The sequence below is a fragment of the Alosa pseudoharengus genome, unplaced genomic scaffold, assembly GCF_046254945.1.
Source record: "Alosa pseudoharengus isolate Yale_2024_CS ecotype anadromous, Long Island Sound unplaced genomic scaffold, YU_APseudo_1.1 YU_APseudo_1.1_scf_6, whole genome shotgun sequence".
Lineage (NCBI taxonomy): Eukaryota > Metazoa > Chordata > Actinopteri > Clupeiformes > Clupeidae > Alosa > Alosa pseudoharengus.
In genome coordinates this window covers 21,253,556-21,271,663 of record NW_027468848.1, presented here as the reverse complement: position 1 = coordinate 21,271,663, position 18,108 = coordinate 21,253,556, and the positions used below count along the sequence as shown (strand labels likewise).

The 18,108-nt window shown below is 39.6% G+C and overlaps 1 protein-coding gene across 3 annotated transcripts; it reads left to right on the top strand.

The window, feature by feature from the left end:
- The first annotated feature begins 897 nt into the window (after positions 1-897).
- On the top strand, positions 898-16,446 carry LOC143105886 (rano class II histocompatibility antigen, A beta chain-like). 3 transcript variants are annotated; one of them, XM_076270019.1, is made up of 5 exons: positions 898-967; positions 1,278-1,562; positions 11,690-11,971; positions 14,300-14,413; positions 15,805-16,446. In XM_076270019.1, exons 1-5 carry the CDS (start codon positions 919-921, stop codon positions 15,828-15,830), a joined length of 756 nt encoding a protein of 251 aa, XP_076126134.1. In that variant the 5' UTR covers positions 898-918; the 3' UTR covers positions 15,831-16,446. The 3 variants fall into 3 exon arrangements, with proteins under 3 accessions (XP_076126134.1, XP_076126135.1, XP_076126137.1); XM_076270020.1 differs by lacking the exon at positions 1,278-1,562 and having other exon boundaries at positions 902-967; XM_076270022.1 differs by lacking the exon at positions 898-967 and having other exon boundaries at positions 1,281-1,341.
- The last annotated feature ends 1,662 nt before the right edge of the window (positions 16,447-18,108 follow it).

The following is an 18,108-nucleotide window of genomic DNA, read 5'->3' as shown; positions in this document are numbered from 1 at the left end:
AACAGTTCAGCTGTTGATTTAAACCTCTCGATCGTTTTATCATACAGCCAATGAGATTGCGAGATTTACTTTTACTTAACAGTATCCAGGGAAAGTCGAGATTAACACACACTTTTAATTAATTGTAGCCTAGGCTACTGAATGAAGGCTACCATTTTCATGAAATTGGCTCTTCACTTCAGACCACTGTTTTGGAGCAATATATTGGAATAATATATGGAAACATTTTTTTATATTTAGGGGATTTTTACCTGTATGTTGAGAAAGAGACTGAGTGGGAGAGAGAGATGGTGGGATAGGGAAATAACCCTAGTCGGACTCGAAACAGGTCCCTGTGGGAATTTGGACCCAAATGATATGGGTGCTGAAGCCAGCTGCTTCAGCGCCCCACTGGAAACATTTCTTTCAAACAGACATTGTCCCATAGCTTGCTGTAAATTGGCACAGCTTTCTGTATCTTTAGTAAAACGCCAGGCCTCAGAACTGAATACAAAATGAATTAATTAATCAATTAAAAGGCTAATGCTACATTTATTAATGTATTATTTTTTTCTTTGTGATTTAAATTTCACAATCAGGAGTGCGTTTTCCATACAACTATGGAGGTTAGCCTATTATTAAGTAGCCTATTATGTTGTGTAAACCTCCCTCCCGACACCTTGAGTTGTACTAATGAGAGAGCTAGGCTACTACATGCAGATCGCAAAGACAAAGAGAATAACAACAAGTACACTAGGTGTCCGCAGTTATCCCTTGCACACCCGTCAACGAGTCTAATCAATGTCTGTCATAGACTAGCCTACCTGGAAACACATGACACAATAACTCCTCATAAACTGATTGGTGAAATCTAGGGAGAGTTTGCGTAAATTCCTGCACAAAGGCTTTAATCTCACAGAAGAGATCATACAGCCATCAATGTTGGGTTCCTTCGTGCTGATATTATCATATCTCAGTGGCAGAGCAGGTTGGTGAAAATGTTATGCCAATAATATTAAAATTATAGTAACATATTTTATGTTTATGGTATGGCAGATGCAGTTTAAATAAACACCATTGTAGGCTATGTCACTTTGGACAAGAGCGTCTGCCAAATACTTGCCATAAATTAGTAACTTATGCAATGTTTTATTAGACAACAGAATATTTTATGCCCTCTAATATTTAGTAGACTAGTTAGAAATATTTGAATTCAAAGAAATATTTTACTACATTGAATATTGAAATGCAATATTGAATCACAAAATAATATTATGCACATTTTGCTTTGTTTATAGATGCATATACCCGGTATTCTTTGACATCTTGTCGCTCCAGCACCTTGGACCTGAGTGACATAATGTTTGTTAACTCCTATTACTTCAATAGGATCAACTATTTAGTGTTTAACAGCACACTTGGAAAGTTTGTTGGATACACTGAAGTAGGGGTGAGGTGGGCAAAGGCTTCCAACGGAAATAAAGAATATATGGCCTATATGCGAAATGCTGTCAACACATACTGCAATCCAGCAGTTGATTTATATAAAACGTATGCAAGTACCCATGGGATGTTTTTCATATGTAAGTAATACCAAACCAAAATGACCTTTTTACAGAAAGCTACAATGTAGGTAGGGCGTAGGGCCTATGTTTCAACATTGTTTTAGATTGAATTATTTAATTATTAAGTAGGCCTACTGATCACAGTAATTATGTGTGTACCTAAGTTTTACAGGTTGCATTTTTAATACTAGTACAGGCGTTCAAACACATTCCTGTAGTAGGGGAGAGCCGGCGTTACATGTGCACCCATGTTAGCTGCGTTGGTGACGTTTCACGAGTGATGGCGTTTATTCTACAGATTTGGCCGCTTGCAGATTTGTCACTTTCTGATTGAAACTGGAGACGAACAAATACAAATATGTATGACATGTTTAAATGTCAAAATTGCCTCTAGTACGCTCCATGCACTGGACCATGAATATGCCACCCAAAAAATAAATAACAAATAGCCTAATAATCTCCACATGCTACCGAACCTGCCTCCTAAATATATGATAACCAGTGATCTTCATACTTGCGCTACAAACGAGCTGAGAAGTCACAGTGAAATGTACTTCACGTACACTATACAATTAAAAGAAGTCAGCTGATATATGTTATTATGATTGCAGCAAGTTAGCGCGGCTGGTCATGGGCGGATTATGAACTTTCGGGCCCCTGGGCCCAGATGTATTGAGGGCCCCCCACTAATTGTCGTATATATGTGAGAGGGGGGGGTTTGGGGGTCCTCCCCCAGAACATTTTGGTAACACTTTACTTGACGGGTGAGTTCATAAAACATTCATAGCAGCTGTCAGGAACTGCACATAAAGCATTCATGACAGTTGAACACGAGACATGACTCAACATTCATACCAAACCTTTCATGAATGTGGAAGACAGACCGACGAGAACTTGTCAAAATAAAAGTCCAAAGTCGCAAAGCAGCATTGCCGTTTTTGGTCCAAACCTCTTACCTGATCACGTCCCATCTGAGTCAATGGGCTACTCCAGTGCCAAAAAGACAGAACATGGTCAAGCAAATAATTTTTGCTTCATAAAAATGTATTTGTTTTATGATGTAACCTTTGCAGATGATTTCTCATCTTTTGCTACTGGGAATGTCCAACCGTTCCAGGTTACACAAATATGGGTCAGCTGAATGTAGGCTAGTTTACCTCCCAGTGTTAAACTCAGTGATACTTCACAACTTGCATAGTAAAGTGACATTCGATGTACTGTAGACTTCATAATTGATGGTATCCAGGTTACACAAATACGATGTTGGACTTTTATTTTGACAAGTTGTCGTCGCTCTGTCTTTCACATTCATGAAAGGTTTGGTATGAATGTTGAGTCATGTCTCATGAAACAGTCATGAATGCTTTATGTGCAGTTTATGACAGCTGCTATGAATGTGTTATGAACTCACCCGTCAAGTAAAGTGTTACCAACATTTTTAATTTGTATGATGTGATTCCCTTCTGGTGCATTTTGGGGATGGCAATACTAAATTAAATTCATGAATTCATAGCCTACATCCTGATTTGTTGATATTGAGGCAATGATTCCATGCAAAGGCTTGGGCTTCAGGGCCCCCTGACCCCTTGGGCCCCTGGGCCTGGGCCCGGTAGGCCCGTGCAGTAATCCATCCCTGCGGCTGGTCATGCATAGGCTATGGCTACCTACGGTGTTGTCTTGCTACAGCAGTTGCATGTATCATGGTTAAGTTTTCAAACATTTCACTGACTGCTGCAGGCTCTCTGTGGCCACCTAGTCTATCTGTAGACTAAATTGAGGAAGCATTGCTGTTCTAAAAGTAAATAAATAATAATAATAATAATAAAACTGTGATTGGTGAGGATTGAACCTACCGGTATATCGACTGCGCGTAATAGCAATATGTTGGCCAAGGCATCAACCTGCTGCGTCACAGGAGAAGCAACATTTCATCAGTTGATAAATAAACTGATTAACATTAACGTTAATATACGCCTAAGAGTCTCCCTGTGCGCAAATTTTGTGTAAAATATGGACACGTTATAGACTTCTCCTGCCCATTGTAGTGTGCGTTTCAATGCCTGTGTTTCATGAACTGAATTCTTAAAAGAATAGTCTGGACAAAAGTATACACAATTAGGCAATTATTTGATTTATTTGCTGACGTTTATGTGCCTCTACAAGCACTTCAGGCAGGGGCGGCCACAGCCTAACCTCAGTGATCATATTCACTGAAACCGACACTATACTCAGACAGAACAACATCAATCAGCAGAAAAAAAACACACTTCTACCTCCACCTAGAGCCTGTTATTTGTTTTGCAAAAATCCACAGCTCCAGGGTCCAGGTTCCCGATAACGACGGAGACACGCTATTAAGAGGGTTTTCTACGATTCATCTTACGATCGTTCGTTTGGTTTTTCCGACTGTTTCCCGAACATGCTCGTTGCGTGAAGGCGCGTGCACTGCTCTTAAGATGCTCTTAAGGGGAGCTGTCCACGTTAATAGTTCTGAAATATCCTCTGATTTGACGGTGATGTCAGGTGACTGCACGTCACAGCTATAGGCCTACCATTTAAACTTCGGATCTACACATTAAAGGGGAACTTGGCAACTATTTCAACTTAATAAACCCGTTTAGAAATCATTTGGATGGTTAAATGACCTGTTCCGGTGAAAATGGTGACTTTCCCCGCTGCGCCTAGCGTCCCCAGGCGGAAAACCAACCTTGCAACATTGAGACTACTGTCCTGGGCCCACTTCCCCGATAACGACGGAGACACGCTCTTAAGAGGGTTTTCTACGATTCATCTTACGATCGTTCGTTTGGTTTTTCCGACTGTTTCCCGAACATGCTCGTAGCGTGAACGCGCGTGCACTGCTCTTAAGATGCTCTTAAGGGGAGCTGTCCACGTTAATAGTTCTGAAATATCCTCTGATTTGACGGTGATGTCAGGTGACTGCACGTCACAGCTATAGGCCTACCATTTAAACTTCGGATCTACACATTAATTCACATCAATACGAAAATAGAAACACTTTGACATCTGCATGTAAGCATCCCAAGTAGGTTATATACCACACAGAGACATAAATAATTGTAATTATTTTAAGATTAGATTGTTGCACCATGCAATAATTTTTCGCGGTGCCACTTATGAACACGTTTGAAGATAAGAAAGAAGTCGAGTAAGAAAGAGAGGAAATGTGTAGGCTTAGATTTTGATGCAGTAGGCTACAGACTAAACCACATGTTGCTTTCTCTGCTTTTTACCTCATAGGCCTAATACAATATTCACTTAGCAAAGATAATGTCAAACTATTCTGGCAACGTCTCGTTTCATAACTTGATTGCATTTTTGTCCGCTTTTCATCACATTATTATGACCATTAAATGTAGGCTATTTTGCACGCTAAAATCTGATTCATCACAGGTAAACACAATAAAGAATGGGCACGTAAATTGGATTATGTATTCTAAGTTGTAATTCCTCTGTATGTCCTGTTGGTGACCTCAGTGAGAAGTACTGTTAAGACGCTCTTAGCCGGTAACGAGTACTCTGGAGCACTCGTAGATCTACGAGTGTTTTCACGATGCGCTTAAGCTACGATGGTTTCGGGAAACAGTCGGCAAATCTTAAGACGTTCGTAAGAGGGACTTTACGACGCTCTTAGGCTTAACATGCTTTCGCGGAAGTGGGCCCTGGGATCTATGAGTGCTCCAGAGTACTCGTTACCGGCTAAGAGCGTCTTAACAGTGCTTCTCACTGAGGTCACCAACAGGACATACAGAGGAATTACAACTTAGAATACATAATCCAATTTACGTTCCCATTCTTTATTGTGTTTACCTGTGATGAATCAGATTTTAGCGTGCAAAATAGCCTACATTTAATGGTCATACTAATGTGATGAAAAGCGGACAAAAATGCAATCAAGTTATGAAACGAGACGTTGCCAGAATAGTTTGACATTATCTTTGCTAAGTGAATATTTTATTAGGCCTATGAGGTAAAAAGCAGAGAAAGCAACATGTGGTTTAGTCTGTAGCCTACTGCATCAAAATCTAAGCCTACACATTTCCTCTCTTTCTTACTCGACTTCTTTCTTATCTTCTTATCGGGAAACGGGGCCCAGGGCCCACTTCCCCGAAAGCATCTTAAGCCTAAGAGCGTCGTAAAGTCCCTCTTACGAACGTCTTAAGATTTGCCGACTGTTTCCCGAAACCATCGTAGCTTAAGAGCGTCGTGAAAACACTCGTAGATCTACGAGTGCTCCAGAGTACTCGTTACCGGCTAAGAGCGTCTTAACAGTACTTCTCACTGAGGTCACCAACAGGACATACAGAGGAATTACAACTTAGAATACATAATCCAACTTACGTTCCCATTCTTTATTGTGTTTACCAGTGATGAATCAGATTTTAGCGTGCAAAATAGCCTACATTTAATGGTCATAATAATGTGATGAAAAGCGGACAAAAATGCAATCAAGTTATGAAACGAGACGTTGCCAGAATAGTTTGACATTATCTTTGCTAAGTGAAGGCTATATTTTATTAGGCCTATGAGGTAAAAAGCAGAGAAAGCAACATGTGGTTTAGTCTGTAGCCTACTGCATCAAAATCTAAGCCTACACATTTCCTCTCTTTCTTACTCGACTTCTTTCTTATCTTCAAACGTGTTCTTAAGTGGCACCGCGAAAAATTATTGCATGGTGCAACAATCTAATCTTAAAATAATTACAATTATTTATGTGTCTGTGTGGTAGGCTATATAACCTACTTGGGATGCTTACATGCAGATGTCAAAGTGTTTCTATTTTCGTAGTGATGTGAATTAATGTGTAGATCCAAAGTTTAAATGGTAGGCCTGTGACGTGCAGTCACCTGACATCACCGTCAAATCAGAGGATATTTCAGAACTATTAACGTGGACAGCTCCCCTTAAGAGCATCTTAAGAGCAGTGCACGCGCGTTCACGCTACGAGCATGTTCGGGAAACAGTCGGAAAAACCAAACGAACGATCGTAAGATGAATCGTAGAAAACCCTCTTAAGAGCGTGTCTCCGTCGTTATCGGGGAAGTGGGCCCAGGGCTGTGTTATTACACACAGACTGATATTTTTCAAATGTTTATTTCTTTTAATTTTCATGATTATAACTGACTAATGAAAATCCCAAATTCAGTATCTCAGAAAATTTGAATATTACTTAAGACCTATACAAAAAAAAGGATTTTTAGAAATGTTGGCCAACTGAAAATTATGAACATGAAAATATGAGCATGCACAGAACTCAATACTTAATTGGGGCTCCTTTTGCCTGAATTACTGCAGCAATGTGGTGTGGCATGGAGTCGATCAGTCTGTGGCACTGCTCAGGTGTTATGAGAGCCCAGGTTACTCTGATGGTGACCTTCAGCTCTTCTGCATTGTTGGGTCTGGCGTATCGCATCTTCCTCTTTACAATACTCCATAGAATTTCTATAAGGTTAAGGTCAGGCGAGTTTCTGGCCAATTAAGAACAGGGATACCATGGTCCTTAAACCAGGTACTGGTAGCTTTGGCACTGTGTGCAGGTGCCAAGTCCTAATGGAAAATGAAATCTGCATCTCCATAAAGTTGGTCAGCAGCAGGAAGCATGAAGCGCTCTAAAACTTCCTGGTAGACGGCTGCGTTGACCTTGGATCTCAGAAAACACAGTGGACCAACACCAGCAGATGACATGGCACCCCAAACATCCCTGACTGGAAACTGGAGACTTCAAACAACATGGATTCTGTGCCTCTCCTCTCTTCCTCCAGACTCTAGGACCTTGATTTCCAAAGGAAATGCAAAATTTACTTTCATCAGAGAACATAACTTTGGACCACTCAGCAGCAGTCCAGTCCTTTTTGTCTTTAGTCCAGGAGAGACATATCTGACGCTGTGTCTTGTTCAAGAGTGGCTTGACACAAGGAATATGACAGCTGAAAACCATGTCTTGCATACGTTTGTGCGTGGGGGTTTTTGAAGCACTGACTCCAGCTGCAGTCCACTCTTTGTGAATCTCCCCCACATTTTTGAATGGGTTTTGTTTCACAATCCTCCCCAGGGTGCGGTTATCCCTATTGCTTGTACACTTTCATCTTTTCCTTCCCTTTGCCTCTCTATTAATGTGCTTGGACACAGAGCTCTGTGAACAGCCAGGCTCTTAAGCAATGACCTGTCCTTTTGTGTCTTGCCCTCCTTGTGCAAGGTGTCAATGGTCGTCTTTTGGACAACTGTCAAGTCAGCAGTCTTCCCCATGATTGTGTAGCCTACAGAACTAGACTGAGAGACCATTTAAAGGCCTTTGCAGGTGTTTTGAGTTAATTAGCTGATTAGAGTGTGGCACCAGGTGTCTTCAAAATTGAACCTTTTCACAATATTCTCATTTTCTGAGATACTGAATTTGGGGTTTTCATTAGTAAGTTATAATCATAAAAATTAAAGACTTGAAATATATCAACTTTTTCATGATATTCTAATTATATGACCAGCACTTGTAATTTCTCTCAACAGGACTATTTGCTCACTGAGGCTACGTTTATACGGTGACTATGAAAAGGGAAGACGCAGAAGTGGCGTCTCGTCTTCATTTTTTTATTCGCGTTTAGACGAGCATTCTCAGGGGGAAATCTTTGTTTGTATGAAGACGCAAGAGTATGTGATATTCGATTGGATATGCATTCCAGACCGCTGGGTGGTGGTGTGATAGAACCCCGGTACGTCACGCGCAGACATTCTAATTTGACAGTTTAGCCAGAGAGGTAATCAAGGATATTTGGTTTAGCCGTTTAGACGGAGACGCAACCCGGGTCGTCTTCAAAACTCTACACTCTGGAAGGAGTCTTCAGATTTTTGCGTCTTCAAGCCCCGATGGCGAGGGTCGCCGTGTAAACGAAAGGCACTTATGATAAAATATTTTGTCGTCTTCCTTCGCAATCGTTCTTGTATAAACGGCCCCTGAAACTAGTGCTGCCGCGATTAGTCGACTTAGTCGACCTAATCGACCATGAAAATTAGTCGACGGCAATTTTTTTAGTCGAAGAGTCGTTTTACTATTGACCGCCTATTTATTTTTGGTCTCACACGGCTGTAATGTTATATTAACTCTATGTTTTTAACTCTTGAAAAGTACAATGACTGTCTTTGGATGTTAAACAGGCTACTAAGACTTTGGCATGTTTTAAACCCCACTATGCACGCAAGTGTTAATGCCAGCAGCAAAGCTGCGTGCCTGCCTGCTTTCAGCGCAATTAATTATTAGGCAGAGCTAAGTGGGGGGAGCTAAGCTAGTAGGTTACGCTAGTCCAGACTCTGACTAGTAGCCTATTGTGGAAATTGAAATAAATGAAGTGAAGTGTCTCACGTTGACAACGCAACGGCAACAGCGTGTCATTACTGTAATTCATTCATACAAAAAAACGTTAAACCGAACATGCCGCCGCCCGTGATATCAACAATCAAGGTGCACGTAATTTCCCATGGTCAATAAGTCACGACGCATATTTTTTTAGCGTTCAAGCCAACTGATAAAGTGAAGTAACCTATGTGGTAAGACGCGCAAAGTGCCTGTAGCCTACTTGTTTTGAACATGCTGATGTTAGGCTAATTAGCAAAGTCCTCAACTCCTGTCGCCTTTCAAAGTCCAGCGTTTCTCAAACTATGGGCCGCGCGGACCAGCACCGGCCGTAACGTGGACATTGCTGGTCCGGAGCCGCGGAGTGAAATTATTCCCGGGGCTTCGTCTGATAATTTGATGCCAATTGATCAAGGAACCGCGGACCGACAGAAAAAGAAAACAAACTTTTCTGCAATCAGTATGAATTACTTGCTAATTTGGTGTCATCCAACATAGAGGCATACAATTAAATGGTGGTATGAGCGTTCATTCAATGCGCGAGAGAAACTGAAACCACTTGATAACGTTGGTAGCAAATCTCCAATTCAACCTATTGGAAAGCTATTTAATTATGAAACTACATTTAATAGAACAATGTGGATTTATGCAACTCCCATAAAAACAGAGCACAGACTATAATACACTATCTAGAGTATTGTATAGTCAAATTTGAATAACGTGGCCAAAAGCTTGTGGCATAATTAAATATGTAAATATTCTTTCCATTTGCCTACCCAAGCATGATGCTTGCATGAGGGAAACATCCCAAAACGATGACACCCATATAATTGCTGTCGTTTTGAGAAGTATTTATCATGCAACCATGCAAAAGCAATGGAACTATTCTAATTATATTTTACATTAGTAAAGCAGTCCTCTGATGTGCATGTATTCAAACTTTTTGTGAACAATGTTAGCACTTTAAACACTGGCTGCTTTGAAGTGCATGTATAACAATATAGCATAACAGTAATAATTGTGATGTGATATAATGATAATTTGATGGGGGGTGGGTTCATGTAGGTGGGCCCTATGACCCCAAAGTATGCCATGACCGGGCCTCAGGTCAAAGAAGTTGTCTATGTCGATGGCAACACTGGCATACAAATAAAGTCTATCAAAGGTCTGACATTACTGTAGATCTGAAGGTAGCATTTTAAATGGGAGTTTTTTTTTATATAATGTTTTTGAACAGTTTACTTACTGTAATACAGCTTCTAACAAAAGTAGGGTGATATATATTTTATGTTTTCCCTTTAGTTGAGTTCAAAATAAAACGTACACAACAAAATAACAAACACTTGATTTAAAAAAAAATAGTCGTTTAGATTAGTCGACTAATCGAAAAATTAGTCGAAAGATTAGTCGTTAGAAAATTAGTCGTTAGTGGCAGCACTACCTGAAACTGAACATAAGATCTTCCATGTGAGGAGGGCCCAACACACATTTTAATGATTTTCGAGGGCTTTACAGATCTGGGGTTACCTAACAATAGCATTAATCATTATTAGCCTAGACACCTTCAAGTTTGAAATCAATCGGACTAATGGTTCAACATATATGCAAGCCTATACAGTGCTGTGTGAGAGGGGAGTGGATGCAGAGCGGAGAAGGCAATGTGTGCTTCTTTTACCGCTATATTTAACTATATCTTTTGCATTACTAATCCAAACTGTCAAACTTGGCACTGCAGGACAGGTACTCGTTCCAAGACACCTGCCAAGTTTGAAATCAATCGGACAAGCGGTTAATGAAACGGTTAACGAATAACAGACAGACAGACAGACGTTCCTGTAATTACAGTGCATGAAAATGCACTGTTCTGTTATCCGAAGTCTTCTTCTTCTTCTTCTTCTTCTTCTTCTTCTTCTTCTTCTTCTTCTTCTTCCCACCAAATTTCTGTGTCTAATTCAGCTTCAACCGTTTAACGTAGAAACTTCGTTCAAACTTTGTAACGTAGGTCTGTAGGTTTTCACTTTTGTAAACTTTATACTTTTTGAGATATTAATAAAAAACAAGCTTATTTTTCCCCATAGACTTTGTATGGGGACTATGACATCATAATGGGCTAATTAACTTGATTTGCACCTGTATGAACTTCCAGCTGCTCAACTAGGTCCCATCAAAAAGCTAGTTAAACTGATTGCACCTGTATCAACTGCTTTCTGCTCAATTAGGCCAACTCTCTCTGTGTATCTCCATTCTACAAGGATATAAGGCACATTCCATCCAACTTTCTATCCATTCATCCTCTTCAAACCATTCACTCATCTACCCATTAAACTATCCCATCAACATCCATTAAACAATCTGCCTATCAACATCCATTCAACTTTCTGTCTATCAACATCCATTACACTATCTACATTTAACTTTTAAACTATATACTCTGTCTCAGGCTTTAAACATACAATCTGGCTCTACAGATCCTGTTCAACTATTTCCTCTGCCCACAACTGTTTCAAAATAAATGTCCTCACTACAATAATTCACTATTAAATAATTTAACTATTTAAACTACTCAACTATTTAACTGTTCAGCCATTTCAACTGTCAGTTGTTATCAACTATGACTTCTGCCAACTGTTATCAAATAAAAGTTTGTTTTGCATTTTATGTTAATATACAGTATGTTTATATTTTCATGCACTGGTAATTTCCTCGAAAATTACATTTTCTAGTTTATAGATAAATATCATCCAGGTCTTTACGTATCACGATCCAAAATTCACTTTTGCAGCTGAACCCAGAGTGAAGCTGAGTTTGGGGAAGCCTTTCAGTGATAATCACCCTGGCATGCTGGTGTGCAGCGCGTATGACTTCTACCCAAAAATGATCCGCATGAGCTGGTACAGAGATGGGCAGAAGGTGACCAGCGATGTCTGGGCCACAGAGGAGCTAGCGGATGGAGACTGGTTCTACCAGAGTCACTCCTATCTGGAGTTCACCCCCAAACCTGGAGAGAAGATCACCTGTGTGGTGGAGCACATCAGCTTCAAGGAGCCCAATGAGTTTGCCTGGGGTATGTGCACTGAGTTCTCAATAGTTGGAATTTTGAAACTGGAATTTTGCTGAAGAAGGCACATAGAAAACAGTTTGATGCTGACGCAGTGGAAATATTCTATTGATTCAATAGATTAGGCTGCCTAGAATAGCGGTCTCTAGAATGAGACTAAGGAATGTTTATTATACAGTTTATTAGTTATATTTTCAAGAGCTCAATATATAATCAGTATTTTAAAGACAAAACAGTTAAAGTGATAAATACAGTTAAGCAGAGTACCATGGTGATTCACTAATTCTGACTAAGCACCCACAACTTAACTTACCTTGTAGAACTTGAATATTCCAAAAGACTCAATGCAAAAAACAGTAGAGAAAGACCCTAACCAAATTAGTTAGACATAATTCCAAAAAATATCCAACACACAGAGCAGCAATGTTTAGTTTAAGAATACAAATTTCACACAATAAAAGCAATAAAATAGTCACAGCAATAAAAAATCACAATAAACAATGATTAGAGGGGAGGGCATCTCAGGATCTCATATATGCTTAGACTGACACACCTAGCTTTGGCTCTGAGTCCACAGCCCTATGATTCAGGAGAACAGGCCTAATCATTCACAGGATGGATACCCTCTGTCAATGGTTGCAAAGAACCTACAGTATATAAACTAATATCACCCGAGGCATAGACTCCTATGACTGGAGGCAGGCTTCGCAACAATGGAATCAACTATAAACAAGCTAACTGTCCATGCTATCGCTGTTATAGGGCCAACAAGCTGAACTGCGTGTTTCCTTTGCGTGCTATAAAGGCATGGCTTTACAGTGGCAACCGTGTGATAAGCGGGATAACGGCCTTCGAGGTGTGTCCAGTTATATGGAATTAATGGACTCGCCCTCGTCCATTAATTCCGTATAACAGGACACCTCGGCGGCCGTTATCCCTTACATATCACCCGAGGCATAGACTCCTATGACTCAATAGTAACAGTCTTCTGAGTGGATGAACTCATTAACTGGTTGCTAACAGCAACATATGATTCAAGGTGTAGGTTTGGTTATTTTGCCTACTTAGGCTACACTCTGTGCGGTGAAAAAGCATCGGATGTCTCTTTTCTTTTTTGGTGGTACTGCTGATTTCCAAAGCACAAAAAAGGCAAAAGTGCAAAGGGAATACTGATCTGAAGTTTTACCCTTTCCTAGGGTATGTATTGGCAGATAGCCCTGATAACTTACTCTTGTCGGCACACCTGCTTACTAAGATTGGGGAACTCTACAAAGCCCTTAAGGGGACAAATGCAAAAGAAATAATAATAAATTGCGCACCAGAACATTCTCCTGTTCACAAGAAATTCAAAGCCCCAAAGAGGACATGGGCAAAAAAAAAATTGTGTGTTTCTCGTGACCACCAGAAACTCTGACTAGAAGGCTCTGTAACACTGTGTCCTGGAACAGGACTTATTTTTTAAATGCTATGCAATTGCCTGGAGCTGGCTGTGATGCCCCTCCAATAAGCTTAAGACAAAAAAACTTTTATATATCAAAGTAAAAGTCCCAGGCCCAAACCAGTTAAAGGTTGTATCAGCGATGGTGGGGTAACGTCACTTCTGTTGATGTTCAAACAAAACAAAGAGCTAGCTCGCTACTCCCTCCCCCTCCCTCCCGTGCAATTGAAACTCTCCTGAACGCGCATATCGTCTGTTATTGGTTGGAACACTTTATTTTGCCTTTGAGTGGTTGGCAACACTTACTGTAGAAACACTTAGAAACAGAAATTGTTTTTGTGTGCAGATCTCAGAGCCTAGGCTGCCTACAGAGGCGCTTTTTTGACGGCCTGCTTATGGGGCGGGCAGCTAGCGGATCGGGTGGAAAGATTAGATGAATGTGATCATTTATGTTTGGGCCTGCAATCGCTGATACAACCTTTAACTCTGCCAGCTACATTAGGATCATTGATTTTTTTTACTTCTTATTGGTTTAGGACCAGTGGTCAGATGGTCAAATTACCTGCAAAAAGTCATTTCTGGGAGGCCCTTATCACCATGTCATGTTTAATGATTAGTCTCACACACACACGCACACACACACACACACACACACACACACACACACACACACACACTCATGCATGAGCTCTCGCTTGCTCACTCCAGATATTATTATAATATCCCGGGATATTGTATCTAATTTGCAGGAGTCTGTGAGCTGCTATCAATATGCGTGAAACTCACAGAACTTTCATGAGGTTTGGGATGTCAGAATGAGCATTACATTTGAGTTGTAATGGGTTGTAGATTACTAAATAAGACAGTAATATTTGTCCATCTTCTTATACTGGCAGACTCCTCCATGCCCGAGTCTGAGAGGAATAAGGTGGCCATTGGGGCTGCTGGACTGGTGCTGGGCCTGGTGGTCTGTGCTGCTGGACTGCTCTACTACAGGAAGAAGTCTCAAGGTTAGTAGTGTCTGGATACAGCAGGGCACAGTGTTGGTCTGGCAAAACAGAATTACAGAAAAATATGCCAATAGCAGGTCCTCAAAAAATAAATCAAGCAGATAACAGAAAAGGGTAATGCTTTTTAATAACTATTAAGCATTTATTAAGTATTTGTAAACTATTACTAAATGAAGCAATAAGCCATGAGAGGCTGTAGGTTACAATGATTTTAGAACAGTTAAGGGGCGTTGTTAGGCACTACGCGCAAGCGGAGTCCAGCTGCATCATCTCTAACTTTTGTATCAATCTGTGGTGGCACATGTAATTTAGAATGAAATGCAGTCAAGATGTATGGTTATGCTGGGTTTTACAACGGCATTGAACGTGATTCAGCCAATCATAATTAAGGACCGGAACTATCCGTTTTAGAATGCTTTGTTCCTCATTTGTAAAGCATTGTTCCTACATTAATGAATTATTATTAATTAACATTAATTAATCAGTAAAGCATTTGTACACACAGTTATAAATGGTTTGTCCAAAGTAAATAAGCCTATGTCTAAAATATGTTCATAAATTGTTAATAATTAATAAATTATGCAATAATAATTTGTTAATGAAGTAATATTTCCATTACCGGTATTTAACAGTTGTTAAGGAATTGTCTATCGTTTATAAGATCAGTTAGAATGGGTGTGTTTATGATTAAGAAACTTTTTACATCTACATGAATGCATGCCTTTATAATAATGATTAAACACATGCACTAATGATTAGTTAGGGTGTGGATACATGTTTTAAAAAACACTTCTTAATACTATAATTCATGATTAACTCAGGAGTTAAGGATATTTTGTGGGCTCATCTAAAGTGAGGACTTTCCATGCCTTACAGCGCATTTACAAATGAGTTGTAAAGGTTACATTTGCATTTATTCATTTAGCAGACACTTTCATCCAAAGCGACTTACACATGTCAATTAAATTAAAGGCCAAGGGCACAATGGCAGAAGCAGGGAATTGAACACACAACTTTTCAGACTACTGCATGCTAGCCTGGATCCTTATCCACTACACTACCTCCACAGCTTTAGGCTACTGTATCACTATGAACAAACTATTTATAACTATGTGTACAAATGCTTTACTGATGAGGATTAATGTAGGAACAATGCTTTACAAATGAGGAACAAAACATTTAGTGTGTAGTTATTATAAAGTGTTACCGATGTGGGTAGTCATTATCATCTTCATGACAGTCATAAGTGACTGACTTTTTTCTATGGGTGGATGCTAAGTAATAAATAGAAATGTAATGTAGACCTAGTTGGAAGAACCTACATTGTACATAAACACTACAATTATGTGAATGAATGCATATGTTATGTTTTACGTTTATGTGTCTCGTAGGCTGGATCATGGTTCCGCCAGGATGAGAGTTCATTATACCTACTAAAGGACCCATCTTTCATGTGAGCTATCAGCACACTTTATGTCTCCAAATGTGAACTATGAAGCACCTTTTACTTCTGAACTGGTATTGTAAATGTTATTGTCTTGCATCTGACTTTTTGTACTTCTGTGATTTCTTCCCTTTGCTATTGAATAGGATGTTGTAGGTACACATAGTGCTTTGGTGTGATTTAGTCCAAGGTATTATTATTATTATCAATACCATCTAATGAGTAATATAACATCTGTAATGGTAAATGTGTTAACACTGGCTGTTTGATTGCCCTTTGATTCCACAAGAATGAATTCTGTTATGTTACTTCATGTAATTCATGTAACTGAGATTTTTGGCCCATAAACTGTCCTGGAAGGCATTGTTGAGATGTGGCTGTAAGGTAAACAAGGAAGTAAAGAGTGTATACAACATCTGTCACTACTTTATACATTAACCCAATAATGGTACATAAACAATATAGATTTTTCTGGTACTTTTGTCTTTCATTCCATTGCTCTTAGGAATATTACTGTTGGTTATTGGTAGATAGGACTTTAGCGTCCTCTACTGACAAGTCTGAATAAACAGTAAACTCACTTGCTCCACATGCCTTCCTTGTGTGTTTTGTTTGCTGCAGTGCCAACATTTCTTTTCTTTTTTTAAGTATATTTTTTTGGCCTTTTTATGCTTTTTTAATGATAGTGACAGTGGAGAGTGACAGGAAGCGAATGGGAGAGAGAGCAGGGGTGGGATCCTGAAAGGACCACGGGGCGGGAATCGAACCCGGGTGGCCGGCGTACGGTGCAGGTGCCCCAGCCAGTTGCACCACAGCTGGGGCCCAGTGCCAACATTTCTTCACATATACACACACATATTGCATATATATTGCATATATTTGGACAAAAGTGTAACCATAACCATATATATTCACACATATACTGTACCACACACACATATTGCATATATATATTCACACATAATATATATTATACTGTACCACACACACATATTGCATATATATTCTCACATATACTGCACCTCACAGACACATATTGCATATATATTCTCACATACACTGCACCTCAAACACACATTTTGAATATATATTCTCACATATACTGTACCTTACACACATATTGCATACATATTCTCACATATAACATCCCTCTTAATGTGGCCTAGCTGGAGTGTCAACATTTCTCACATACTGTAGCTCTTAATATGGCCTAGGCTACTCTCAGATATGTGGCAACAACAGTTTTTTCAACACACACAGCCAAATAAATGCTGTTTTTATTTCAAATCTAACTTTTCAAAACATAGAAAACAAAGCAAAACACATCCTCTCTCAGTGTTCCCACTGATCAACTTTCTGTGAAAATATCTCTCTGTTCTTCTGACTGCTACATTATGCCACCTAGTGGCTCATAGATGGTATAACCAGAGTATTCAGAAAACCTTTTTTCAAGGAAAAAAACAGCTGGAAAGCCCTGCTGGAAATCAACAGTCAGTGCACACACAGCCTCTCCCAAGTGACCTACTTCTGCTCTGTCACTAACCCATACTGGTCACAAATCATAGATGCAAAAAGCAGCTGCAAAAGCTCAGCTCCTCAGCAAACAACCGCAGCTAGCTACGGGATCTAACCCTGCTGCAACTTCTGATGACATTTGACTTCCCAAAATGGGAATGTGCAGGCTCCACAGTGACCTAACAGCACATAAGATGCATCTTACAATTAATCACAGATGGAAATGTGACATGAGTACAGTAAATACATCCAAGTCATAATCAAAGATTAAATTAAAGATTAAAGATAATAGATTTTCCTCAATAACTTGCACATTTATCAAAGCAACATTTATTATGCTGATTCTAAAAGTGCAGTAGACTGGACATGTAACAAGTATTCAAAATGTATGTGTGACTGACTTTGAGGACTTTTATAGTACCATCAAACTTTCCTTGAGTGTATACCATGAACAATTAAAAATATAAACACGAGATGTGCTGAAATAACATTCAGTTGAGGGAGTAGAGAGTGGCATCCTTATCTAAAACACACACATTTTAAAACACAGTAAGTGGCTTTTCCTAACAGTATTTGGGCCTTCAATGATCATTGTTACACTATTAACTAATTAATTCTCCATGCAGAGTCACAGTTTGTATGTGTTTATGGTTCATTTTACTGTGATCACTTGCTATTACTTTTCTGCTTACAGTTTTTTCTGATTGCTTAAGCACATTTTTTGTAACTATGGCTT